Below are 26,704 nucleotides of genomic sequence, written 5' to 3'. Positions count from 1 at the left end.
GACGGGAGCGGTCAGGCAAGGGGTATGGAAGGACTGAACTCAAGCTGGGTCCTGGAGGACGAGAAGGAATGAAGCAAGGAGAGCAGAGGCAGGGGGACCAATGTCCTTTGGTGGTGGGGGGCGGGGCGGGGCTGGGGCATGGCAGACAGCGAGAGGGGGAGGGTATGGCGGTAAAGCTTTCAGTGAAGCCCGTCCACCGTTTGTGACCCCATCTTACCCTCCCTGCCCTTTCTCCACAGGGGAACAGATGTCCTTCAAGGGCGCCCGGCTTAGCATGAGAAGCAGAAGGAACGGCACGCCGGACAGCACCCGGACCCTGTACTCCAGTGCGTCTCGCAGCACAGACGTGTCCTACAGCGAGAGCGTGAGTTGAGCCACGCCCCACCAACCCGCTGATATGTCAGAAAGCAGCCCTTTGCAGCTAGGATTCTTTGGGGACCAATACTCCTTCTTTAAAAAGATCATATCTCAACGTATGGCATTTCGTTCTGTGGATTATTTTTGTCGAATGTAGAGGCCTTTTCTTATCTGTGTAGTTTTTCAGGCATCCCTGTTTTGAAGATTGTGACCGCAACCTTGAGTTGCTAAAGAATGTACTTATTTGGGGCCTTTTTAAAAAAATAGCAGTGTTCATTTCTGCTGTAGAGCAAAGTGGTTCAGTTACACATATATATACCTGCTTTTTCACATGTTTTTCCATTGCGGTTTACTACAGGAGACTGGATCTAGTTCCCTGTGCTGTACAGTAGGACCTTGCTTATCCATTCAAGAATGCACTTGTTAAGTGACTTTTATGAAATCCTAAATACTGCACTTTTAATATTCCTTTTACTAGCTAATGCTTGGTGTCCTTGCTTCCAGCCCTGTGGGTTCACCTCGGAAGTGATTCTTGAGGTCCTTTTCTTCAACTCTATGGCCGGGGGCTCATTCTGGGTCTGCATTTGTTCTTGCCGTAGCTTCTAGCTGTTCTCCACAGCATCTCTCTCCTCCTTCCAAGCCCGTGTCCACACTGCTTTCATAGAGGCGCACTGAGCTGTTGCTTAGGGGTGAGCGGACTCAGGGTGGGGCGCCCGGCAGGAGGCTCCCCGCTGGGCTGCGCTGCCCCTTCCGTCCCTCAGCCACCTCTAGTGGTTCCCGCAGGCTTTCTGTTCACTCTCACGTCCTAGTGAATACTCTCATTTGTCAGGAAATAAAGACAACGTTCCAGTCTGGTACCAAGCTTCCGCCGACTAGAGTGTTAAAAGTCGGGGTGGTGGCTAACTTTGGAAAAAGGAAGGAGGAGGGACTGGGTGGGGGCTTCTGGGGTGCTGGGCATGTCAGTATTTTGATCTGCTGGGTGGGGTTCTTGGGGGCGCCCGTGCACTTGCCACTCCCAACACCCAGCGCCTCCTTAGATTTTGCACCTGCCGTCACCTTGACCCTGGTCCGGTGAGAATTACACAGTGGGCAGAGGGCGCTGGTGGCCTCTCCAATGCCCCCTCCTCCAGCCTCCAGCAGTGACGGACCTCTGGGAGGGCAGAAAAGGCCTTTCCGGATCATACTTGGACGCAGGCATGGGTGTCTCTGGGAGACAAAGGCTGACTCTCCCGTGCCATTCTCCTTTGGGCTCCCATGGGATTTCTGGATGGATTTCCTGCTCCCCTCAGAGATGCCAGCTGCCCTGTGGGTAGAATTTCTGAGACCACCTAAGTACATCCCAGTTATGGGGGGGGGGTCCTGTTTGCCCCTGAGACTACACACCTTTGCAAAGTACATTTTTCAGAGGGAACTTTTTTTTCTTTAAAGGCCTTTATTTTTTAATTAAAAAAAAATTGTTTTGGCCACACATCATGGCATGTGGGATCTTAGTTCCCTGACCAGAGATCGAACCCATGCCCCCTGCGGTGGAAGCGTGAGTCTTAACCACTGGACCGCCAGGGAAGTCCCCAGAGGGAACTTTCAGCAACAAGGCAGTTTTTATCACCACCCCTCCTCCACCATCATCGATTTCACAAGCTTATACACATAAGCTTATACTGTTGAGTTTTCTTCATCTGTGTTAAGTAGACTTAAAATTAGTGAAGAGCTAGAAAATATTCTGAGGAAGAAAGGGCATCACAGGTTTTCAAAATTTTTCACGTTCAGATGAGTGTAGGATTTATTTTTGCTCTCTACATTTTTATTATTTGTAGAAAAGAACATGCAAATATAAATTCCCAGCCTAAGGAAGAATAATAAAATGAACACGCTTGCACCCACCATCAGCCCTTTTCAGGAGTCCCCCACGTGCCCTCCGTGCCAAAGGCGACAGCTATCCTGAATTTTGTGTTCCCTGGTCCTGCTTTTATTTATAAGCTTATGATTTGAATATATGTCCCTAAACAATACATGGCTTTGTTTTGATATTTGTGGAATTACACAGTAAGTATTCCTTTGTGAATTCACTTCTTTTTTCTTTCCTTTTTTTTTTTTTACATCTTTATTGGAGTATAATTGCTTTACAATGGTGTGTTAGTTTCTGCTTTATAACAAAGTGAATCAGTTATACATATACATATGTTCCCATATCTCTTCCCTCTTGTGTCTCCCTCCCTCCCACTCTCCCTATCCCACCCCTCCAGGTGGTCACAAAGCACCAAGCTGATCTCCCTGTGCTATGCGGCTGCTTCCCACTAGCTATCTATTTTACGTTTGGTAGTGTATATATGTCCATGCCACTCTCTCGCTTTGTCATAGCTTACCCTTCTGTCTCCCCATATCCTCAAGTCCATTCTCTAGTAGGTCTGTGTCTTTATTCCTGTCTTACCCCTAGGTTCTTCATGACATTTTTTTCCTTAAATTCCATATATGTGTGTTAGCATACGGTATTTGTCTTTCTCTTTCTGAATTACTTCACTCTGTATGACACACTCTAGCTCTATCCACCTCATTACAAATAGCTCAATTTCGTTTCTTTTTATGGCTGAGTAATATTCCATTGTATATATGTGCCACATCTTCTTTATCCATTCATCCGATGATGGACACTTAGGTTGTTTCCATCTCTGGGCTATTGGAAATAGAGCTGCAATGAACATTTTGGTACATGACTCTTTTTGAATTATGGTTTTCTCAGGGTATATGCCCAGTAGTGGGATTGTTGGGTCATATGGTAGTTCTATTTGTAGTTTTTTAAGGAACCTCCATACTGTTCTCCATAGTGGCTGTATTAATTTATATTCCCACCAACAGTGTAAGAGGGTTCCCTTTTCTCCACACCCTCTCCAGCATTTATTGTTTCTAGATTTTTTGATGATGGCCATTCTGACTGGTGTGAGATGATATCTCATTGTAGTTTTGATTTGCATTTCTCTAATGATTAATGATGTTGAGCATTCTTTCATGTGTTTGTTGGCAGTCTGTATATCTTCTTTGGAGAAATGTCTATTTAGGTCTTCTGCCCATTTTTGGATTGGGTTGTTTGCTTTTTTGTTATTGAGCTGCATGAGCTGCTTATAAATTTTGGAGATTAATCCTTTGTCAGTTGCTTCATTTGCAAATATTTTCTCCCATTCTGAGTGTTGTCTTTTGGTCTTGTTTATGGTTTCCTTTGCTGTGCAAAAGCTTTGAAGTTTCATTAGGTCCCATTTGTTTATTTTTATTTCCATTTCTCTAGGAGGTGGGTCAAAAAGGATCTTGCTGTGATTTATGTCATAGAGTGTTCTGCCTATGTTTTCCTCTAAAAGTTTTATAGTTTCTGGCCTTACATTTAGGTCTTTAATCCATTTTGAGCTTATTTTTCTGTATGGTGTTAGGGAGTGATCTAATCTCATACTTTTACATGTACCTGTCCAGTGTTCCCAGCACCACTTATTGAAGAGGCTGTCCTTTCTCCACTGTATATTCCTGCCTCCTTTATCAAAGATAAGGTGACCATATGTGTGTGGGTTTATCTCTGGGATTTCTATCCTGTTCTATTGATCTTTCTGTTTTTGTGCCAGTACCATACTGTCTTGATTACTGTAGCTTTGTAGTATAGTCTGAAGTCAGGGAGCCTGATTCCTCCAGCTCCATTTTTCGTTCTCAAGATTGCTTTGGCTATTCGGCGTCTTTTGTGTTTCCATACAAATTGTGAAATATTTTGTTCTAGTTCTGTGAAAAATGCCAGTGGTAGTTTGATAGGGATTGCATTGAATCTGTAGATTGCTTTGCGTAGTAGAGTCATTTTCACAATGTTGATTCTTCCAATCCAAGAACACGGTATATCTTTCCATCTATTTGTATCACCTTTAATTTCTTTCATCAGTGTCTTATAATTTTCTGCATACAGGTCTTTTGTCTCCTTAGGTAGGTTTATTCCTAGATATTTTATTCTTTTTGTTGCAGTGGTAAATGGGAGTGTTTTCTTGATTTCACTTTCAGATTTTTCATCATTAGTGTATAGGAATGCCAGAGATTTCTGTGCATTAATTTTGTATCCTGCTACTTTACCAAATTCATTGATTAGCTCTAGTAGTTTTCTGGTAGCATCTTTAGGATTCTCTATGTATAGTATCATGTCATCTGCAAACAGTGACAGCTTTACTTCTTCTTTTCCAATTTGGATTCCTTTTATTTCCTTTTCTTCTCTGATTGCTGTGGCTAAAACTTCCAAAACTATGTTGAATAAGAGTGGTGAGAGTGGGCAAACTTGTCTTGTTCCTGATCTTAGTGGAAATGCTTTCAGTTTTTCACCATTGAGGATGATGTTCGCTGTGGGTCTGTCATATATGGCCTTTATTATGTTGAGGAAAGTTCCCTCTATGCCTACTTTCTGTAGGGTTTTTATCATAAATGGATGTTGAATTTTGTTGAAAGCTTTCTCTGCATCTATTGAGATGATCATATGGTTTTTCTCCTTCAATTTGTTAATATGGTGTATCACGTTGATTGATTTGCGTATATTGAAGAATCCTTGCATTACTGGAATAAACCCCACTTGATCATGGTGCATGATCCGTTTAATGTGCTGTTGGATTCTGTTTGCTAGTATTTTGTTGAGGATTTTTGCATCTATGTTCATCAGTGATATTGGCCTGTAGTTTTCTTTCTTTGTGACATCCTTGTCTGGTTTTGGTATCAGGGTGATGGTGGCCTCGTAGAATGAGTTTGGGAGTGTTCCTCCCTCTGCTATATTTTGGAAGAGTTTCAGAAGGATAGGTGTTAGCTCTTCTCTAAATGCTTGATAGAATTCGCCTGTGAAGCCATCTGGTCCTGGGCTTTTGTTTGTTGGAAAATTTTTAATCACAGTTTCAATTTCATTACTTGTGATTGGTCTGTTCATATTTTCTATTTCTTCCTGATTCAGTCTTGGCAGGTTGTGCATTTCTAAGAATTTCTCCATTTCTTCCAGGTTGTCCATTTTATTGGCATAGAGTTGTTTGTAGTAATCTCTCATGATCCTTTGTATTTCTGCAGTGTCCGTTGTTACTTCTCCTTTTTCATTTCTAATTCTATTGATTTGAGTCTTCTTCCTTTTTTTCTTGATGAGTCTGGCTAATGGTTTATCAATTTTGTTTATCTTCTCGAAGAACCAGCTTTTAGTTTTATTGATCTTTGCTATCGTTTGCTTCATTTCTTTTTCATTTATTTCTGATCTGATTTTTATGATTTCTTTCCTTCTGCTAACTTTGGGTTTTTTTTGTTCTTCTTTCTCTAATTGCTTTAGGTGCAAGGATAGGTTGTTTATTCGAGATGTTTCCTGTTTCTTAAGATAGGATTGTATTGCTATAAACTTCTCTCTTAGAACTGCTTTTGCTGCATCCCATAGATTTTGGGTCGTCGTGTCTCCATTGTCATTTGTTTCTAGGTATTTTTTGATTTCCTCTTTGATTTCTTCAGTGATCACTTCGTTATTAAGTAGTGTATTGTTTAGCCTCCGTGTGTTTGTATTTTTTACAGATCTTTTCCTGTAATTGATATCTAGTCTCGTAGCGTTGTGGTTGGAAAAGATACTTGATCCAATTTCAATTTTCTTAAATTTACCAAGGCTTGATTTGTGACCCAAGATATGATCTATCCTGGAGAATGTTCCATGAGCACTTGAGAAAAATGTGTATTCTGTTGTTTTTGGATGGAATGTCCTATAAATATCAATTAAGTCCATCTTGTTTAATGTATCATTTAAAGCTTGTGTTTCCTTATTTATTTTCATTTTGGATGATCTGTCCATTGGTGAAAGTGGGGTGTTAAAGTCCCCTACTATGAATGTGTTACTGTCAATTTCCCCTTTTATGGCTATTAATATTTGCCTTATGTATTGAGGTGCTCCTATGTTAAGTGCATAAATATTTACAACTGTTATATCTTCTTCTTGGATCGATCCCTTGATCATTATGTAGTGTCCTTCTTTGTCTCTTCTAATAGTCTTTATTTTAAAGTCTATTTTGCCTGATATGAGAATTGGTACTCCAGCTTTCTTTTGGTTTCCATTTGCATGAAACGTCTTTTTCCATCCCCTTACTTTCAGTGTGCATGTGTCTCTAGGTCTGAAGTGGGTCTCTTGTAGGCAGCAAATATATGGGTCTTGTTTTTGTATCCATTCAGCCAATCTGTGTCTTTTGGTGGGAGCATGTAGTCCATTTACATTTAAGGTAATTATCGATATGTATGTTCCTATTCCCATTTTCTTTATTGTTTTGGGTTTGTTATTGTAGGTCTTTTCCTTCTCTTGTGTTTCTTGCCTAGACAAGTTCCTTTAGCAGTTGTTGTAAAGCTGGTTTGGTGGTGCTGAACTGTCTCAGCTCTTGCTTGTCTCTAAAGGTTTTAATTTCTCCATCAAATCTGAATGAGATCCTTGCTGGGTAGAGTAATCTTGGTTGCAGGTTTTTCTCCTTCATCACTTTAAATATGTCCTGCCAGTCCCTTCTGGCTTGCAGAGTTTCTGCTGAAAGATCAGCTGTTAACCTTATGGGGATTCCCTTGTGTGTTATTTGTTGTTTTTCCCTTGCTGCTTTTAATATGTTTTCTTTGTATTTAATTTTTGACAGTTTGATTAATATGTGTCTTGGCGTATTTCTCCTTGGATTTATCCTGTATGGGACTCTCTGTGCTTCCTGGACTTGATTAACTATTTCCTTTCCCATATTAGTGAAGTTTTCTACTATAATCTCTTCAAATATTTTCTCAGTCCCTTTCTTTTTCTCTTCTTCTTCTGGAACCCCTATAATTCAAATGTTGGTGCGTCTAATGTTGTCCCAGAGGTCTCTGAGACTTGTCCTCAGTTCTTTTCATTCTTTTTTCTTTATTCTGCTCTGCAGTAGTTATTTCCACTACTTTATCTTCCAGGTCACTTATCCATTCTTCTGCCTCAGTTATTCTGCTATTGATCCCATCTAGAGTATTTTTAATTTCATTTATTGTGCTGTTCATCATTGTTTGTTTCAACTTTAGTTCTCCTAGGTCCTTGTTAAATGTTTCTTGCATTTTCTCTATTCTATTTCCAAGATTTTGGATCATCTTTACTGTCATTACTCTGAATTATTTTTCAGGTAGACTGCCTATTTCCTCTTCATTTGTTAGGTCTGGTGCATTTTTATCTTGCTCCTTCATCTGCTGTGTGCTTTTCGGTCTTCTCATTTTGCTTATCTTACTGTTTGGGGTCTCCTTTTTGCAGGCTGCACGTTCGTAGTTCCCGTTGTTTTTGGTGTCTGTCCCCAGTGGCTAAGGTTGGTTCAGTGGGTTGTGTAGGCTTCCTGGTGGAGGGGACTAGTGCCTGTGTTCTGGTGGATGAGGCTGGATCTTGTCTTTCTGGTGGGCAGATCCACGTCTGGTGGTGTGTTTTGGGGTGTCTGTGGACTTATTATGATTTTAGGCAGCCTCTCTGCTAATGGGTGGGGTTGTGTTCCTGTCTTGCAGTTGTTTGGCATAGGATGTCCAGCACTGTAGCTTGTTGGTCGTTGAGTGAAGCTGGGTGCTGGTGTTGAGATGGAGATCTCTGGGAGATTTTCGCTGTTCGATATTATGTGGAGCTGGGAGGTCTCTTGTGGACCAGTGTCCTGAAGTTGGCTCTCCCACCTCAGAGGCACAGCACTGACTTCTGGCTGCAGCACCAAGAGCCTTCCATCCACACGGCTCAGAATAAAAGGGAGAAAAAGTAGAAAGAATTAGTAGAAGTAGAACGAAAGAAGGGAGGGAGGGAGGGAGGAAGGAAGAAAAAAAGGAAGAAGATAAAGTAAAATAAAGTAAGATAAAATATAATAAATTTATTAAAATAAAAAAATTATTAAGAGAAAAAAATAAAAAAATATTAAGAAACAAAAACAAACCAACAACAAAAACGGACGGATAGAACCGTAGGACAAATGGTGGAAGCAAAGCTATATAGACAAAATCTCACACAGACGCATACACATACATACACACTCACAAAAAGAGGAAAAGGGGAAAAAATCATAAATCTTGCTCTCAAAGTCCACCTCCTTAATTTGGGATGATTAGTTGTCTATTCATGTATTCCACAGATGCATCAAGTTGATTGTGGAGCTTCAATCCGCTGCTCCTGAGGCTGCTGGGAGAGATTTCCCTTTCTCTTCTTTGTTCTCATAGCTCCCGGGGCTCAGTTTTGGATTTGGCCCCGCCTCTGTGTGTAGGTCGCCGGAGGGCTTCTGTTCTTGCTCAGACAGGACTGGGTTAAAGGAGCCGCTGATTCGGGGGCTCTGGCTCACTCATGCCGGGGCGGGGGTGGGGGGGGAGGGCGGGGGTGGGGGGAGAGGGAGGGGCACGGAGTGCGGGGCGGGCCTGCGGCGGCAGAGGCCGGCGTGACGTTGCACCAGCGTGAGGCGCGCCGTGCATTCTTCCGGGGGAGTTGTCCCTGGTTCCCGGGACCCTGGCAGTGGCGGGCTGCACAGGCTCCCCGGAAGGGGGTTGTGGGGAGTGACCTGTGCTCGCACACAGGCTTCTTGGTGGCGGCAGCAGCAGCTTTAGCGTCTCCTGCCCGTCTGTGGGGTCCGCAATTTTAGCCGAGGCTCGCGCCCGTCTCTGGAGCTCCTTTAAGCAGCGCTCTTAATCCCCTCTCCTCGCACACCAGGAAACAAAGAGGTAAGAAGAAGTCTCTTGCCTCTTCGGCAGGTGCAGACTTTTCCCTGGACTCCCTCCCGGCCAGCCGTGGCGCACTAACCCCTGCAGGCTGTGTTCACGCCGCCAACCCCCGTCCTCTCCCTGCCTCCGACCAAAGCCCGAGCCTCAGCTCCCAGCCCCGCCCGCCCCCGCGGGTGAGCAGACAAGCCTCTCGGGCGGTGAGTGCTGGTCGGCCCTGATCCTCTGTGCGGGAATCTCTCCGCTTTGCCCTCCGCACCCCTATGGCTGCGCTCTCCTCCGCGGCTCCGAAGCTTCCCCCTCCGCCACCCGCAATCTCCGCCCGCGAAGGGGCTTCCTAGTGTGTGGGAACCTTTCCTCCTTCACAGCTCCCTCCCACTGGTGCAGGTCCCGTCCCTATCCTTTTGTCTCTGTTTATTCTTTTTTCTTTTTCCCTACCCAGGTACGTGGGGGGTTTCTTGCCTTTTGGGAGGTCTTCTGCTTCTGCCAGCGTTCAGTAGGTGTTCTGTAGGAGTTGCTCCACGTGTAGATGTATTTCTGGTGTATCTGTGGGGAGGAAGGTGATCTCCGCGTCTTACTCTTCCGCCATCTTCCCGGAAGCTCCCGTGAATGCATTTCTTGCTCACCGTCCTGTGTTTGTGGTCCCTCTGTGTTGCCAGGTGTAATGGCTGTCGATTCACTCCTGCTGGGCCACCCTCCATCCTGTGCACGTCTGTCCAGCCTAAGCGGGATGAACATTTGGGTTTCAGGTTTTGCTATTAGGAGCAGGGCCACTGTGAGCCTTCCTGGATGTGAGATGTTCTCTCTGGAGAAGGTTCTTCGGCTTGAGGCCGATGGGTAAAGGCGAACACCTCTCCCTCATGGGAATTGGGGTTAAGACACAGGACTTCTGGGGAAACTTGGGGCACGTGGTCCCCATGCTCTGATGTCTCAGGATGTACGTTGGTGGGGGTAGGGGCTAGCAAAGGGGGAGACTGCTGAAGGCGTGGTGGACCTTCTTCCAGGAGAGGGAGTGCCGTCTCCCTTTTCGTGGTGACCTCATTGTTGGGGGGTGACGAGTCAGGCCTGGCTTTGGTGCAAGGCCGGGGGGCAAACCCACATGACACTGTCTGAGAACTGCTGGCGCCCGGTGACCTGAGGGAAGTGGGTTTGGGCTGCCAGCCCCACCTCCACGGAACAAGACAAACCCCTAAAGCTGGCAGCGCGGTGCCAGGCATCTGAGCTTGCAGGTCATTCACAGGACACAGGGACTGTTTCTAGGGGACAGTGGTGGACAGTTTCCCAGGGTGGTCGAGCCAGTTCCCTCCCGGCCCGTAGCGGGCTGAGGCCCCCCCGCCTGGCTCTTCACTGGCATTTGGTGCCAATGGCTTCTCGATTTTTCTAGCCTGGTGGGTGTGTAATGGGATGTCATCGTGGTTTCACTTCACATTTGCCTCATTACTGACAAGGCTGAGCTCCTTTTCACACATCTGTGTGTCCTCTTTTATTTAATGCCTGCTCATGTCTTTTGCCTTTTTCCCACGAGGTTGTCTGTCTTATTCTTAGTGACTTACAGCCTTTTATATATTCCATTTACCAATCTTATGATGATTAATATATGTCGCAAATATCTTCTCCCACTTTGAGGAGTGTAAATATTTTCAAAGTATTCTTCAACTCCAAGGGGTTTGTTTCTGCCAACTAAAGGGAAGCGTTCCGTTGTTTGTCAGAATTAGGTCCCGGATATGCCTCACCACCTTGCCCATGGGGGGACAGATGCAACTCTGGAAGGAGCATTTGGAATATACCTTCTTTTGAAAAGCAAGCGTAAGAGGAACTAGAATCTGCAATAAAACATTATTTATGCTAAACTATCAATAAATGCTTATATTCCCCCGGTTGCCTTAGAGTCAGAAAAACATACTTTGTATGTATATAATGACATTTGTTACAAGATGATGCCAAGTAACTTTTAGAAAAATTTGCATTTAGTTATAAAAATGTAAACGTATGCCTCTTTTTACAAACTTTGTGTACTCTAAAAGCATGAATGGATGCTGGTTGCTATGATATGTGGTGAATCCTTAAAACCTTTGAAGTAGGTTTAAGTCATTCATGAAGAGCAGCAGGGGGTGAGAACAGATTAGTGACGTGTTGTTCCAATGTTCTTTCTCCAAAGGACTTGGTGAATTTCATTCAAGCAAATTTTAAGAAACGGGAGTGTGTCTTCTTTACCAAAGATTCCAAGGCCACGTAAGCAACTACTTTGCCTCCATTTTTTGCTACCATGTTCAAAAATAAATTATTGACCACCATGATGACAGACAAACAAATTGCTCACTAGTTCATTATTCAAGTTGTTTGCATCTTGCAATTCTCAGAAACGGTGTGTGAACAGGAAGAGTTTGGCAAGCAGCTTGTCCCTGGAGAGGTATCAACTCATTTCATATTTTAAGCTTTGTCAGTAGTTGGTAAAGGCTCCAAGACAGGCTGTCACTCTCTTTGATATTCCCACGAGCCTGGGAGCCCACCGGAGTGGCCATGGCAGTGAACCTTGTTGTTTCATAGCGGTTGGCAGGAGACACCAGGCATGCGCGCATGTGGCAATCTGACCGGCTCCTCTGCCAGGCTGTTGACTGTGGCCCTTCCCATCTGACCGGGTGTTCATCTTGTCTGAATCTCGTGTGTCTTGAAACATCGAGGCTGAGTCACAAAAGCCTTGGGGAGCACCTCCAGCAGCTCTGCCCACAGGGGGTCCTCAGCGAATGCTACCTAGTGGGCCAGTGATAAGTGGACTGACCTCTGATGTTTCCCACAGAAGGTGCCCTGGGATCTAACGAAGTGATTTTAGTCCTCCCTCCCTCTCACCTTTTTCCTCTCTGCCCCCTCTCTTTTGCTTACTGGTGATAGGAGAGAGTCTAGCTATTAATATTTTTTAATTGAAGTATAGTTGGTTTACAAAGTTGTGTTAATTTCAGCAAAGTGATTCAGTTATGAACATAGATACCTTCTTTTCAAAATATTCTTTTCCATGATGGTTTATCATAGGATACTGAGTATAGTTCCTGGTGCCATGCAGTACGACCTTGTTGTTTATCCACTCTATATGTAATAGTCCAGCTATTAATTGATTGTTTACCTGCTGCTGTAGTTTGTAATTAAAGCACTGACTCTGTTGAACAGAGGCAGTGCCCAGAGGAAGGCAGTAAGAGCAGGGGCCTAAGAACCAGCGTTGGATCCAACCTTGGCCTGGCTGCCTGCTCACTGCATGAACTTGAACCAATTATTCTCTTTTCTGAACTGAATCCTCTTATCCTAAACCGCTGGCAAAGTACACCTCCTGGGTTGTAGTAAGGGTGCAGTGGGACGATACATAAAATTCCTGCCGTAGAAAGTTCTCAGTCAGTGTGCTTTCCTACTTTGTACGAATTAGAAAGCGAACATTGGAAAAACTAAGAGATCTCTATTTTGTCATTGGTATAAACTTAGTCATTATGAGTCATTTTGACAGAGTATAAACTCTGTGAGTTGGTTATTTATTCCCCACATGTTTCCCTGAAAGATTTTGCCATTAATCTATTTGTTTGACTGGTAGAAAACACTGTTTGGATTTGTTCACTCATTCAACAAATATTTATTGGGCATTGACTCTGTCGTGGGGACTCATGTACTTGACTGCTAATTCTACAACTGCCCCGCAAGGTAGCTGTTATCATTTGACTGACAAGGCAAGTGAGGCCGGGAGGGGCTCAGTGTTTCACCCAGGGTCACATGGCTGGCAGGGGATAGATGAAGGATTGAACTCAGTTTTCTGATTCCTCCCTGTGCATTCCTTTTATGCCCAGCTCCTGCCCCTTCTAGGAACAATCCTGTCTTGAGCTGACTGTAGTCGTCAGCACCTTGTCAGTTGCAGATATCCAGTCTAATTGGCCTAAGTGAGTGGTGATTGTAATGGGACAGCCACATCCAGGGCTCAGTGTCACCAAGACCCTGCCTCTTTCTACCTGTGGTTCTGTCCTTCTCTGGGTGGGCAGGCTCCTTATTAGTGGTGGCAGAATGGACACCACCACTCTGGCTGACACCTTTTCAGCTTACCAGTGAGGGGAAGGAAGGCTTTGTTTCTAGCAATTCCACCCAAAGTCCTGGGCTCACGTTCATGGCTCTTATTGGCCTGGCATGGGTCAGGCACCCACTCTAATCCCTGCAACTGGGCAATGGAATATGTGACTGGCCAGCCTTGGGTGTTGTGTCCACATGGACCTGGTGTGGAAAGGATGATTCCTCAGAGGAAAATCAGGTGTTCCTACTAGCAGAAGGAGAAGTGGATGCAAGGTAGGGAAACCTATGGCTGTCCACCTTATGGTGCTTGACTACCACTCAAGTCTGGCCCCAAATAAAGGGAGATGTGGTGAGCAGTCCCTGCCCTCCACAACACCAGCACAGGACAGGAATACCTCAGGGTCTTCCAGTGCCCATGTCAGAGGGGACCCAAGGTTATACACCAGAGTCAAGACTCTACAAGATTTTAACTTCTTGTATTTACTATTTTCATCTCTCCATCGGCAGTGGGGATGCTCTGTGTAATCTGAATTACTCATTGGACAAGTGAATCAAGGGAAAGGACTAGTAATAGTGTTACGGTAATTTTGCAGCTACTTGCCACATCAGCTGACATAGGCTGCCCCAGATCTCCCCAGAGCTGCTTCACATGTGCTAAGCCCAGACCACTCATGTTTCTCTACTTTAAACCCTTCGGATGTCTGTTTCTTGCGTGGTCACTAGGGAGTGATGCCAGACCATGACTCCTATTGCCAGGTACCCTCTGAGACACTGCTCTCCAGCTTAGGGGCCACCCCCTGGCACTCCTGAGGCTGTAAGTCCCTGGATCTGGGTTTATTCTCTTCAGTTCTCACTGCCTTGGCCAGGCTGGGTTCTAGGTAGAAAAAGGAAGAACATTACTTTTGCTGTAATGGGCTCTGTGTAATGGAACTCTCCATTATTACTATGATGGGAATATTCTTTTTTTAAATAAAAAAAAACTTAAAAAAAACTTTATTTAATTTATTTTTGGCTGCATTGGAGCTTCGCTGCTGCACGCGGGCTTTCTTTAGTTGCGGCGAGTGGGGGCTACTTTTTGTTGTGGTGCGCGGGCTTCTCATTGTGGTGGCTTTTCTTGTTGCAGAGCATTGGCTCTAGGCACGCGGGCTTCAGTAGTTGCAGCATGCAGGTTCAGTAGTTGTGGCTCACGGGCTCTAGAGTGCAGGCTCAGTAATTGTGGTGCATGGGCTTAGCTGCTCCGCGGCGTGTGGGATCTTCCTGGACCAGGGCTCGAACCCGTGTCCCCTGCGTTGGCAGGCGGATTCTTAACCACTGCACCACCAGGGAAGTCCCAGAAATATTTGTTTATCTTCATCGTCCCGTATGGTAGCCACTAGCCACTTGTGACTAGTGAGCGTTTGAAATGTGGCTAGTGCAACCATGGCATTGAATTTTCAAATTAAGTTAAATTAAATTACATTTAAAGTCAGTTGCCACACATGGCTAGTGGCTACTATATTGACAGTGAGGCTCCAAAGGATTCAGACTTGTCCTGAGGGGTAGAACTAGCGTCCTGTCGCTCTCCCGTCCTCTCCGTCTCCCCTCTCTGTCACTCCTTTGCCTTCTCCATGTATCTGTGCTCCTGACGCCTTCCTGGCATTCTTCCTGCCTCTTCCCCATTTGTAAGCCAGTTCATGTAAATTGGTGCTTGGAGGGCTACCAGCCCCATCATCAAGATGGAGACAGGGGTCACCCGAGACACACCCCTACCCTTGGAAGGGAAAAGGGCTCGAGAGTTGGTCTTCAGTTGTAGCAAAGACAGGTGGGGCAGGGAATTCCCTCCCCAATCCTGCAATGAACTTGGGTGGGTGTGGACAGACCCCAAAGGATAGTGGGACAGTAACAGCTAAAGACAGAGGGGAGGAAGCCAACTTGGACCCTAGTGAGGAGGACCCTGAGACCAGTGGGAGCAGCCCCCAGGCTCAGTTGGAGAAAAGGCTAAGGCAACTGTTATCAATTCTGGTTGACTTTTCTTTTCTTGGCCAAACTGGGTGATGCCCCAGGCAACTGTTCCGGAAGAGGCAAGATTTCTGGTGGAGGAGTGGCTTTGGATCCAGGTTCTAGCTCAATTTTTATAGCTCTAGGAAATATTGAATGTTTTGACGTATATTTTTGAATACAGATAATTTCCATACTTATAGTAATTAAGACTTTCAGTTGCAAGGAACCCGAGCTAGCTTAACCTAAATGGGGAGGTTTACTCTAAGGAAATAGAAGTGCCATGCAGAACCTGAGAGAGAGAAGTGGCTGGGAGTCTAGAATTGTTAGGACTGTGGCTGGAGCAGGTGGAGGCTCAAGAGGTCTTCTCTGTTTGTCTTTTATCCCCTCCTCTCCCTGCATTCATGCTTTCTTCTTTCTCAGCGGAGATACAATCGTACTGTGTTGCCTGGATCTTCCATGTCACAGGGGTAAAACACCAAGATAGTTTTTTTTTTTTTTTTTTGCGGTACGCGTGCCTCTCACTGCCGTGGCCTCTCCCGTTGCAGAGCACAGGCTCCGGACCCACAGGCTCAGCGGCCATGGCTCACGGGCCCAGCCGCTCCTCGGCATGTGGGACCTTCCCAGACCAGGGCACAAACCCGTGTCCCCTGCATCGGCAGGCGGACTCTCAACCACTGCGCCACCAGGGAAGCCCCCGCAAGATAGTTTTTAAACAACCGAGATGATGAAAATAGTCTGAAAATTAGATGCGATGGTGAAATCTCTTTTTGTGTTTATTTAAGCTAATCGTGTGTGGTCTATTCTAAGAAACGTGATGAAATATTTAAGCAGGTTTAATGAAAGCTATTCTTCCCATCAATATCCTTCCGCTCAGGGAAAATGTGTGCAAGTGTGGCTATACCCAGAGCCAGCACATAGAAGGCACCCAGACCAACCAAAATGAGAAATGGAATTACAAGAAACACACCAAGGAATTCCCCACTGACGCTTTTGGGGATATTCAGTTTGAGACTCTGGGGAAGAAAGGGAAGGTAAGCAACGGTTTCCTACTTGCACTAGCTAATCCACATGCTAACATGGTGTGGGCTACCTGGGGTTACCTTGAATTGTCTAATAGTACGCATGGAGGTGGGAGAGGTGGGTAGTCAATCCAAAAATGATTGCAGAAGAAGATAAATCTTGTGAAAAATCAAAAGCCGTGATTAGATTATGTGCCATGGCAACACTCCATGGGTGAGGACTGGCTTGTCAGCCAGGGTCCTTTCTCTAGGCACAGGGCAGGGTCATGTGACATCACGTTGGCCCTCACTGCTACAAAAGGCCCGACAGATGTGCTTGTGAATCATCATCTGGTTTAGTTTGGCATGTGACATTCTTGAGAATAAATGTGGCCTTGAATAAGGTGACATTCTCCTCTACACGATCACACTGCAGGCTCTTACACAGGATTCTACAAAGATGTTCTTTTTTTTTTTTGTGGTACGTGGGCCTCTCACCGCTGCGGCCTCTCCCGTTGCGGAGCACAGGCTCCGGACGCGCAGGCCCAGCGGCCATGGCTCACGGGCCCAGCCGCCCCGCGGCACGTGGGATCCTCCCGGACCGGGGCACGAACCTGCGTCCCCTGCATCGGCAGGCGGACCCTCAACCACTGCACCACCAGGGAAGCCCTCTACAAAGATGTTTAATGATTATGTCAAATGAAAAAAAAAAAAAAAGCACAACATGAGAGTTGTGAGTTAAGTTTTATTTGGGGCAAAATGAGGACTGTAGCCCAGGAGACAGTGTCTCAGAGAGCTCTGAGGAACTGCTCCGAAGGGGGCGGGGGTGGTGTTATCTGTGATTTTAGAGAAGGGGGGACGTGCAGTCAAGCACACATGTTGGCAGAGGTTTCTTGCCCGTCACGAGGAGCAGATGTGTCTCCGTTAACGATTTTAGTGCTTTTCCAGATACGAGGAGATGCAAGAATTTGGGCTCATAAAATCTCCTGAAAAATCTCTAACTATCTGAAGGCCTGTTCTGCCAGTTTTTCCCAGAGCACAGAGGGCCTCATTCCTGATCTCCACCCTGCACTCCTTTCAGGGTGTGTTGAAGGTCAGCGACCGCAGTGGCTATTGATTTCATCCTTGTAGAGGCAGATGACAATGCCAATTTTCAGTAGGCAATGGTTAGCAGTCTCCTTAAATCCTCCTGTGTCCTCTGTCCCAGTGACACAGCCGTCCTCAGGCAGCTGGAAGCTGGGCCTTGACCCCTCACCTCCCCAGGCCCTGCCGCTGCAGCCCTGGAAGGTGACCCGGCTCTGTCCACTCTGTGTGTTGCCAAGGCCTCTGTCCCAGGATGGGCCACCACTATCTCACCTCCCTGCATCTCTCCCTACCTGTCTTGTCCCATAGTCAACACTGCCGCTGGAGGACTCTCTAAAATGTAAATCCCATCCGGCTTCTACTCTGCTTAGAACACCTCACAGGTGCTCTACTCCCTTTAGGATAAAGTCCCAAGTCCTCCAGCCATCTTGGGATGCGGGGGTCCCTGCAGGGGCACCCACACCCGCCTCCACTCCACTGCCTTCCTTCCACTTCCCCAAGGGGACGCTCCTCGGCTGCAATGCGCTCCCCTCTCCCCCTCCCTAAGGAGCAGGTAAACTGGGCTAAGCCCCACCATCAGGAGAACACCTGCGGATCCTGATGCTTCCCCTCTTCCCCACAGTATATCCGACTGTCCTGCGATACGGACGCGGAAACCCTCTACGAGCTGCTGACCCAGTACTGGCACCTGAAAACGCCCAACCTGGTCATCTCGGTGACCGGCGGCGCCAAAAACTTCGCCCTGAAGCCGCGCATGCGCAAGATCTTCAGCCGCCTGATCTACATCGCGCAGTCGAAAGGTGCGTCGGCCCCCGTTGCGTCCACGCGGCTGTCCCCGCTGCAGCCACGGGACCTTCCCTGCGGCGGCGGGGACCTTGCGCCCACGGGTTTGTCCATCCAGGCTGCGCAGCGTCTTCAGAGACGGAACGAAATTCTCCTTTGCAATCATGCTCAGACTCCAGATGCTCTAGAACTGTATGATTAATCATTATCTTAATTAAAAACAAGATCCTTCAATGAAGGGACAGACCGGGAGCTCTGGCCGATGGTGAGGGGGTAGGTGGAGGGTGGGGACACAGTAGCTCTTTAAACTCAGCGTTAAGGAACTTCCTTGTGGGTAATTTTATGTTTCCTTTAATCTAAATTTTTCATTTTGTTATTTTTACATGTGAACTTTTACCCAGAGTATTCTGGCGAATCAAAAAGGAAAGTTTCATTCGTCTGCTCTTTTTTTTTCTTGTGGTACGCGGGCCTCTCACTGTTGTGGCCTCTCCCGTTGCGGAGCACAGGCTCTGGACGCGCAGGCTCAGCGGCCATGGCTCACGGGCCCAGCCGCTCCGCGGCATGTGGAGTCCTCCCGTACCGGGGCACGAACCCACGTCCCCTGTATCGGCAGGCGGACTCTCAACCACTGCGCCACCAGGGAAGCCCTAACGTGTGAACTTTTACCCAGAGTATTCTGGCGAATCAAAAAGGAAAGTTTCATTCGTCTGCTCTTTAATTTTGGGATCAGTGGTGTGTTTTGGAAATCATGTTAGTGCCTGGCGGGTTGTAAGTACCATGTAACTGTCTGATGGAGATCAAAACAAATAACCGTGGCTTTGTTATTTGAAATATTCAGCTATTTTTTTCTTTTTAACTTTTTATTATGAAAAATGTCATACCTACAGAAGAGTTGGAAGAATAATACAAGGAATATCTGTACCCCCTTCACTTAGGCTCACCAATGGTTAACATTTTCCCATATTAATCTTCTCTCTCTCTGTAAATATCCACATATTATGGTTTTTAAAAAAAATCACTGAGAGTAAATTTTAGGTATCATAACCCTTAGTGCCTAAATATGTGAGCATCGCTGAAGAACAAGGGTGTTCTCTCAGATAACCCGATGCAACTATCAAACCTGAGAAAGTTAACCTTGACCTACACTGTTGTCTAACAAACAGTCCTTGGTTTCGTTTTGCTAATTATCCTAACAATGTCTTCAGAGAAAAAAATTTTGCTTTCTCCGTCTGGATTCCAATCCATTTAGCTTTTCGTATCATAGGAAACTGAAAACCTTTCTTTCATCTGGAACTACTCTTCAGCTTTTTTCAGTCTTTCAGGACATTTTTGAAGAGTATAGGCAAATTGTTTTTGCAGCCTTACTTTCATTTGAGTTTAACTAGAATGTTAAACTCTAATTTCAAGATTAGATTCTATTTATCAAACCCTAACCTTTATTTTATTAGTTTATCTAAGGCTAACATTTTAAAAACTTCTTTATTAAGCATATTAGTTGACAGAACTAAGGAAGCAGGTCTTGTTTTAGATACGTTTTTCCTTAATGTCAAGAAGAAACTGTGGCACCCCTCCCGCATTTATTCTTAAATTTCCTGACCAGTCAGAGGGGCCACACAGTAGGTAGTTACTTTGTTATGAAACCCAGCAACTCAACTTCCTTACTATGAGATCTGAACATACATAATTCATTCATTCAGCAAATACTTCTTAAATGCCTGCTATGTGTCAGGAATTGTTTTAGGTGCTGGGAATAGAGTAGAACAAAGCAGACAAATGTCCCCGGGCTGGGACATCTACATAGATGAAGTGAGGGGCCAGAGCAGGGAGGTTACTTGTCTCCTTGTGGAGAGCTACTATGCCTCCCATTGCCTCATTTGAAAGGGGGATGTTGACGACTGAAATCTGTCTGCAGGAAGGAGGCTGGCTGCCAAGGGGTCTGGGTTCACATCCAGTGAGAGTTGGCTGAAGGAATTGGGTCTGAAACTTCTAAGAACTACATCACATTTACCTTAAAATATTGGAAGGACTTTTATGTGGGAGAGGACTAAATTAGTTCATCATCAGGAAGACTGTAGCAAAAGTAGAGAATGGAGACAAAAATGAACAAAAGGACTTTCTGACAGCTGGGGGAGGGGGCTGCTTCGGGACCCCTGAGGCTTCCATTACCAGAGCTAATCAGGGGAGGCTGGTGACCCAGCCTCAGGCTGGATTCCTGTGTGGGTAACATATTAGACTAGGGGCATTTCCAACTTTAGATTCTATTATTATGTGAGATAATATTTTGTAGGTATTAGTTACTTCAATTTTGAAAACAAAAACAAAACTGTGCGACACCTTTGACACTGCAAAAATCATCAAATAAAAACCTTAAAATACCAGTGTGCAAAACTGTGTAATTGTAAAGTTAAGTCGTAGGCACCAGGGTCATGCCAGGAAGATCACCAGGATCCCTGAGGGGTATCTGGGCGCGCAGCGCTCCGCTTTCCATGATGACACTGCCTAACTTGCTCAGAGCCTCAGGCCAGGCATTCATTACTCATAAAAAGATCTACCCGAGAGGCTGGTTAAAGAGGCAGGTTCCCTGGTCCCACCTCCCAGAGAGTCTGATGATGTGGGTTAGAGTGCGGTCCAGAATCCGTATTGTTTTTAAACCAGAATCTCTTAGAAACTTGGAGATCTTCTTCTCCTTCCTTTTTATATGGTCAGAGGTCAAGCCCAGTGCAAAGTGTGGCCAGTAATGCTGAGTCCTAGTGCTCACGGGTGGGGCTTCTTTAGGGGTCGAGCAAAGGATGGGAAACTTATGCAGAGCCAGCTGAGCGTTTGTTCTTCTCTCTTGTTGACAGGTGCCTGGATTCTCACTGGAGGCACGCATTATGGGCTGATGAAGTACATTGGAGAGGTAGTGAGAGATAACACCATCAGCAGGAATTCAGAGGAGAACATAGTGGCCATCGGCATCGCGGCTTGGGGCATGGTCTCCAACAGGGACACCCTCATCAGGAGTTGTGATGTCGAGGTATGGGCTGGACATGAGGGGGTCTGCGGGGTCACGAGGCAGAAAGACCATGGCACAGGGCTCTGGCCTGAACACCGGGGCTCTGGGATGGAGTCAGCTCATAAGGAAGTCGACCTTACAAGGTTGCTTTGGAACCTCAGGATGACATAATCAAAGAACTCCTGGGAAGGAGTTACCAGTGGATGTGTTTTGCTCATTAAAATTTGTTCCCAGCGAATCCTGTTAGAGTCGGTTCTTTAGTTTTTTATTCTCTGGTATTAAGTGCGAGGACAAAGTATCTATTTAAATTGCCTCTTTTCATGGTCCCGTAACTATGTGCTCCTCAAGGGCTAGGACTCCATCTTATTCATTTTCTAATCTCTAGACGCTGTCATAGGTCTTGGCATATGATGGATTACAGACAAATATGTGTGTGTGTGTATCAATGTCTACCTCTACCTTATCCAGACACACACACATACAAATGTATGTGTCTGGATACACACACACACACACACACACACACACACACACACACTTTCCTGAACGCTATCAGTTTCAATGAATTTATACTAAAGAGCACAGGGCAATGGAACAAGAAATGGATTAGAATCTGATTCTTACACTGCCACCGGTCATTTATGTGACAATAAGAAAGTGATGCAACCATTTTGAACCTTCATTTCTTCATATTTAAAATGATGGCCTGTACTATAAGATCTCTAAGACCCTTCTGCACTTAGGAATCTGGGAAGAGCATCAGTTGAACCCAAAGGGTCAGCCTTAATATGAACCTGTGAAAATGTCGTCATGCATTTTGGCCAACAAATAAATCTCAAAGACAAGTTTCTCTGTGCTTTTCAGGGATATTTTTCAGCTCAGTACATTATGGATGACTTCAAGAGAGACCCTCTGTACATCCTGGACAACAATCACACCCACCTGCTGCTTGTGGACAACGGCTGCCATGGGCACCCCACAGTTGAGGCAAAGCTCCGTTACCAGCTGGAGAAGTACATCTCCGAGCGCACTATTCAAGGTCAGTGTTTAGGAGGTGGGACCTTAGACAGACATACTAACAAGAGTAGCAGCAGCGCCACCAACAATAGCTCTCAATTATTGAGTAAAGAATGGTGAACTCACCCAGTTAGATGTTGTATTGCCGAAGAAGAGCTGTTATATCTCTTCTTTAATATACTAGAGGTGCTCCTGCCAAGGTTACCCTGATATGTACCCTTCGACGTGCTGGAACACTGACAAAGGCTGCCTTGTCCTACCCTGGTTTGTCCCACCCAGTATAGAGAACCTGCTGTCCATTCTGCTCGACAACATTTAAGAACAAATTAAAATTCACAACGGCAAATTTGCGCTGACAAAGCAATGTGGTTAGCTAGGATAGAAGCGATAAAAACCAACCCACTAGCTTAACAGTAGGTGGTTTACTTCTTTGGTTATTGGCTACTTCTATATACTAGAACCACCTAAAACATTGGTTTCAAGGGGAGAATACAGCAGTTGCGTGAAAGCCTGTATTTGCTATGGCAAGTGATAAATAACTCTCTCTCTTCCTATTGTTGAGATGTGTCCTGTTGTGGAACCAGATTACCTCGTGATCTAGTGATAGACTCCATCACAGGGACTTGCTGGAGATAATCTCAATCTTTTTCCTTTCTCAATGGGATGTATACAAAGGAAGACATTGATATATGCAATACTCTCACTGGAAAGAACACATAGTTATGCAAATTTTTCACCCACTCAAGAAAGCATAGGATTATGCGAATGAGTGAAAGTGTAATTATTCTAAGGATAAACTTGAACCTGGCCTACAGACTTTGCATAAACTTGAACCTGGCCCACAGACTTTGCATTTTAAATATCAGTAAAAACTTGCAGTGTGACCCGTGTCATGCTGTTACTGGTTTGGAGCACAGGGACGCATCCATTGTGATCAGCTGGTAGATGGTCAAGTCTGTGAGATCTGCAGCCAGCACCCTACACCCTGGGCTCACGGGGTCCACCACTTCCTTGAGGTAGGTGAATATTTCTGATGTGCCCAGAATAAGGTTTACGTTTTCTATTTTACAGATTCCAACTACGGTGGCAAGATCCCCATTGTGTGTTTTGCCCAAGGAGGTGGGAAGGAGACTTTGAAAGTGAGTCTTGCTTTGGTTCTAGAAGATCAGTCAACGAGCTTGCTCCACAAATATGCATTTTCAGGGCTTGGGGGTTCACCTAATCTAACACGACTCATTTGTTTTCTACAGCAAGTAGGTAGCATTTTCCCAATCACACAGTGTTGCCCTAATAGGCTGAAATTGTTTCCTCAGCTGAGAAAATTTAGGAAGAGAGTTTGTAGCAACATGAATAGTCCGTGCACTTACTGCTCTCTTTGGCCATCAACCTGCCAAAGAGAAGGCTTGACATGAACTCACAGGACTTAGGGATCATAATCAGCACGTATGTTGGAAAACCATGGCCACCCCATGAGCATATACACCTGCAGTTACAGGAAATTTCTGGCAGAGTTATTTGGAATCATAATCTAATGCTTCTCTCTGTTTATTCTTTTCTATAACAATGATTCATTCATCCATCATTCATCAACGTGCATTCATTCATCAACAGGTATTTATTAAGCACCTAAAGACTTTTCAGAGAGAAATTAAAATAGAGATTTTTTTTCAGTGTGAAACAGTCAGTATGGAAACGCTTGAAGAAGCAGTCACATTACAGAGGAAGAGGGATGGAGAAAACGTAATCGAAGATGGTTCCATTTATTAACTCTCGGATTTTAGATTTAGAATGATGGTTTCCAGCAAGCTGGTCCTGGCCTAGAGTACTGCACGTCTATAGCATTTCCCACAAGGTCTGTCCAGCCAATTCACCACCCAGAACCCACAGGAGAGAGGAGCGAGGGAGGAGAGACCGCCTGCTGAACACTTCATCCTTCAGCTCACTCTCTCATCATCCCCACTTCCGCCCCAGCGCAGCCTCGACACCCACCTGGAGCACAGGTAGTGAGGTGAAGATGGATCTCACCCTGATTAGATGAAAGCACCACACTCTTTATGGCCAATGTCTTCTCTCAGGAAGACATCACTCCTGGCTAAAGGAAGGGGCTTCACAGTTTCTTCTGTACCCACGTGTACATCACTCTGTTTTGTTGTCAAGTGATTAAAATTTTTTGTACCTGGTTCTCCTATGCTGGTCTCTGTGATTTTTATCAAGGAAATAAAAATGTGGTAGGTGTTTATCCAGAAAGCAAATATATTTTTCTTTTCTTTCAATGGAAGGAGCAAGGGAAATTATTTGAGGACGGAAATACGTGAGTCAACATAACAAAAAATGTATGGCTGCTGCTGTGAAGGTATTTTCATACCTTAAAAGTACGAATATTGTTAACCTCCATCAGAAAAGCTATCAGCGACAATGTTGAGTACCATCTTAAGAGCTGTCACTCAAATCTACGATGTCAGTATTTGGAACGATCGATTTTGTATAGAGGGTTTTTTTTTTTTTTTTTTTTTGCATTACGCGGGCCTCTCACTGTTGTGGCCTCTCCCGTGGCGGAGCACAGGCTCCGGACGCGCAGGCTCAGCGGCCATGGCTCACGGGCCCAGCCGCTCCGCGGCATCGGCAGGTGGACTCTCAACCACTGCACTTATTTATGGAAAACTTGCCAGTCACACGTGTCCTCATTATGGAGTTTGGTATTAACATAGGATGTCAGACAACTAGCTTACATTTCTGATGCTTAATGTGGTTGCAAACATTTGGTTTGCTTCTGATTGAAAATAACGCCCCCCCCCCCACACACACACACTGCCCCGCCAAGTGATGAAGTGCAGAGATGTGTCGATGTGATTAGAACCTCGGTCCTGAGCTGGGTTCTGTTGATCACCCGGTCAACTCTATCTCCCTTCTCCCAGGCCATCAGTACCTCCGTTAAAAGTAAAATTCCCTGTGTGGTGGTGGAAGGCTCAGGGCAAATTGCCGATGTGATCGCCAGCCTGGTGGAGGTGGAGGATGCCCTGACGTCATCCATCATCAAGGAAAAGCTGGTGCGCTTCTTACCCCGCACAGTGTCCCGGCTGCCTGAGGAGGAGATCGAGAGTTGGATCAAATGGGTGAGTTGCAGGGAGTAAGTTCCTGGGAAGGGAGAGTGCCTTCAGTGCCCAACTCCACTTGCAGCTGGGGGTCTTTATACTTTCTCAGTAACTTTGAAACTGCACTCTGGCTCACACCAGGTTTTTTGCTGGAAATTGAAGCTCACTTAAGTTAAATAACTTGCCCTGTTTCCACACCTCACAAGGGGTAGCAGATGAGGCTTAAATTCCAGTCTGTCTGTTTGCAAAGCTGATAGTCCTTCTTTTACACCCTGTCAACAAGCGTTGAGCCTTCTGTGTTTTGTAGGTTATCAGCAGCGGGGAGGAAAAAACCCCCTGTGATGCTGTTTTAGAAATGCAGATTCTAAATGGAACGTATGTCTAGTGGAGAAGCTGTTACTACAGAATAATTGCCTTTCTAAGTTAACTGACCTGTGATTAATTCAGAATCTCTCACCTTTTCTATTGGATCATATAAGAAATAGGTACTAATCGAAATATCTCATGCTTCTTTTGCTAAGCCTATAAAGCACTTTAACATAGTGCTGTGCTTTCTCACCTTTCTCTCTTGTTTCGTGACTGGTGTTGACTTGAAATGACTTTCATTCTGTTGACTGTCCAGTTTGTGATAAAGCTCACATTAATACCCGTAGGTACGTTCACATCAGCTCATTCAAAAATGGCCTTTGCTGTTTGGATATTCTTAGGAGCACGTGCTGCCACTTGGAAATTTTCCCATAAAGGAAATGACAGGCTGTAGACAACAAGACTTACTTTAATCATACAGCCCATTTCATCATTAGAGTGAAAGGTTGAATTTAGTATAAATAATTTTAAAAGTTCTTTAATTAGCTTGGTATTTCAGCAGTGTTTAGTTGTGGAAGAGCCTCAAAGTGTCAAGTTTGGCAAACTGAAATCCTGGAGTAGTGAAGATTATTTTGCTCACGGTAGCCTTTGTCATTATTTTTTTCTTTTACTGAAGTATAGTTGATTTACAATATTGTGTTAGTTTCAGGTATACAGCAAAGTGATTCAGATACATATATATATATTCAGTCATATATATGTATGATATATAAAACTTTCTTTTCCAGATTCTTTTTCATTATAGATTATTACAAGATATTGAATATAGTTCCTGTGCTACATGGTAAATCCTTGTTGTTTATTTTATATAGAGTAGTGTGTATTGGCCTTTGTCGTTATTTAAAGCAAGCCCGGATAAATCAAATTCTTGTAAATAATGAGAAAAATCAACCCCGCCTTCTAGGCTGACAGGTACTCTGTACGAAATTAACACACAGTGAGACCCTATTGGTTTTGTTTAATTTCACATGAGTAGACAGTTGGGCGATAATCCCGGTAAGGTACAGCAGGGTCGAAGTGACCAGGAAACAAGTCCTTTCTGGATTAAGCCTCATCACTAAGGCTCAGGATTAAAAACTGCACCTGCACCTTCTGTCTGTAGCTGACAGTCAGTGCTGGTGCTCATCGATGCCCTGCCCGACAAATGCGTATATGATGTTCCTACTTGAGATGCTGCATTTTGCAGATTTGACTGAAAAAGGTGAAGCTGGTGGCTTTACATGAAAGTTTTTGCTGGGATTTTCTTGTATCTTGGCCAAGTCCAGTTGAGAGACAGACACAAGAATTAGGTAAATAGAGAGATCAAAATATCAGCTTCG

At 45.1% G+C, this 26,704-nt stretch overlaps 1 protein-coding gene across 2 annotated transcripts in view; it reads left to right on the top strand.

Moving 5' to 3' along the window:
- Positions 1-247: 247 nt before the first annotated feature.
- The window catches only part of TRPM8 (transient receptor potential cation channel subfamily M member 8), an 88,195-nt gene continuing 61,738 nt past the window's right edge, over positions 248-26,704 (top strand). For both annotated transcript variants that reach the window (XM_060015472.1, XM_060015471.1), the window contains exons 1-8: positions 248-364; positions 11,192-11,265; positions 15,926-16,082; positions 17,755-17,932; positions 20,759-20,931; positions 21,775-21,949; positions 22,999-23,066; positions 24,843-25,040. In XM_060015472.1, coding sequence (XP_059871455.1) covers positions 248-364; positions 11,192-11,265; positions 15,926-16,082; positions 17,755-17,932; positions 20,759-20,931; positions 21,775-21,949; positions 22,999-23,066; positions 24,843-25,040 — 1,140 coding nt within the window. The remainder of the gene's footprint in view (positions 365-11,191; positions 11,266-15,925; positions 16,083-17,754; positions 17,933-20,758; positions 20,932-21,774; positions 21,950-22,998; positions 23,067-24,842; positions 25,041-26,704) is intronic.

The sequence above is a fragment of the Delphinus delphis genome, chromosome 7 (genome assembly GCF_949987515.2).
Source record: "Delphinus delphis chromosome 7, mDelDel1.2, whole genome shotgun sequence".
Taxonomy (NCBI): Eukaryota; Metazoa; Chordata; class Mammalia; order Artiodactyla; family Delphinidae; genus Delphinus; species Delphinus delphis.
The sequence above is the reverse complement of the archived record's forward strand: the minus strand, read 5'-3'. Positions and strand labels throughout refer to the sequence as shown.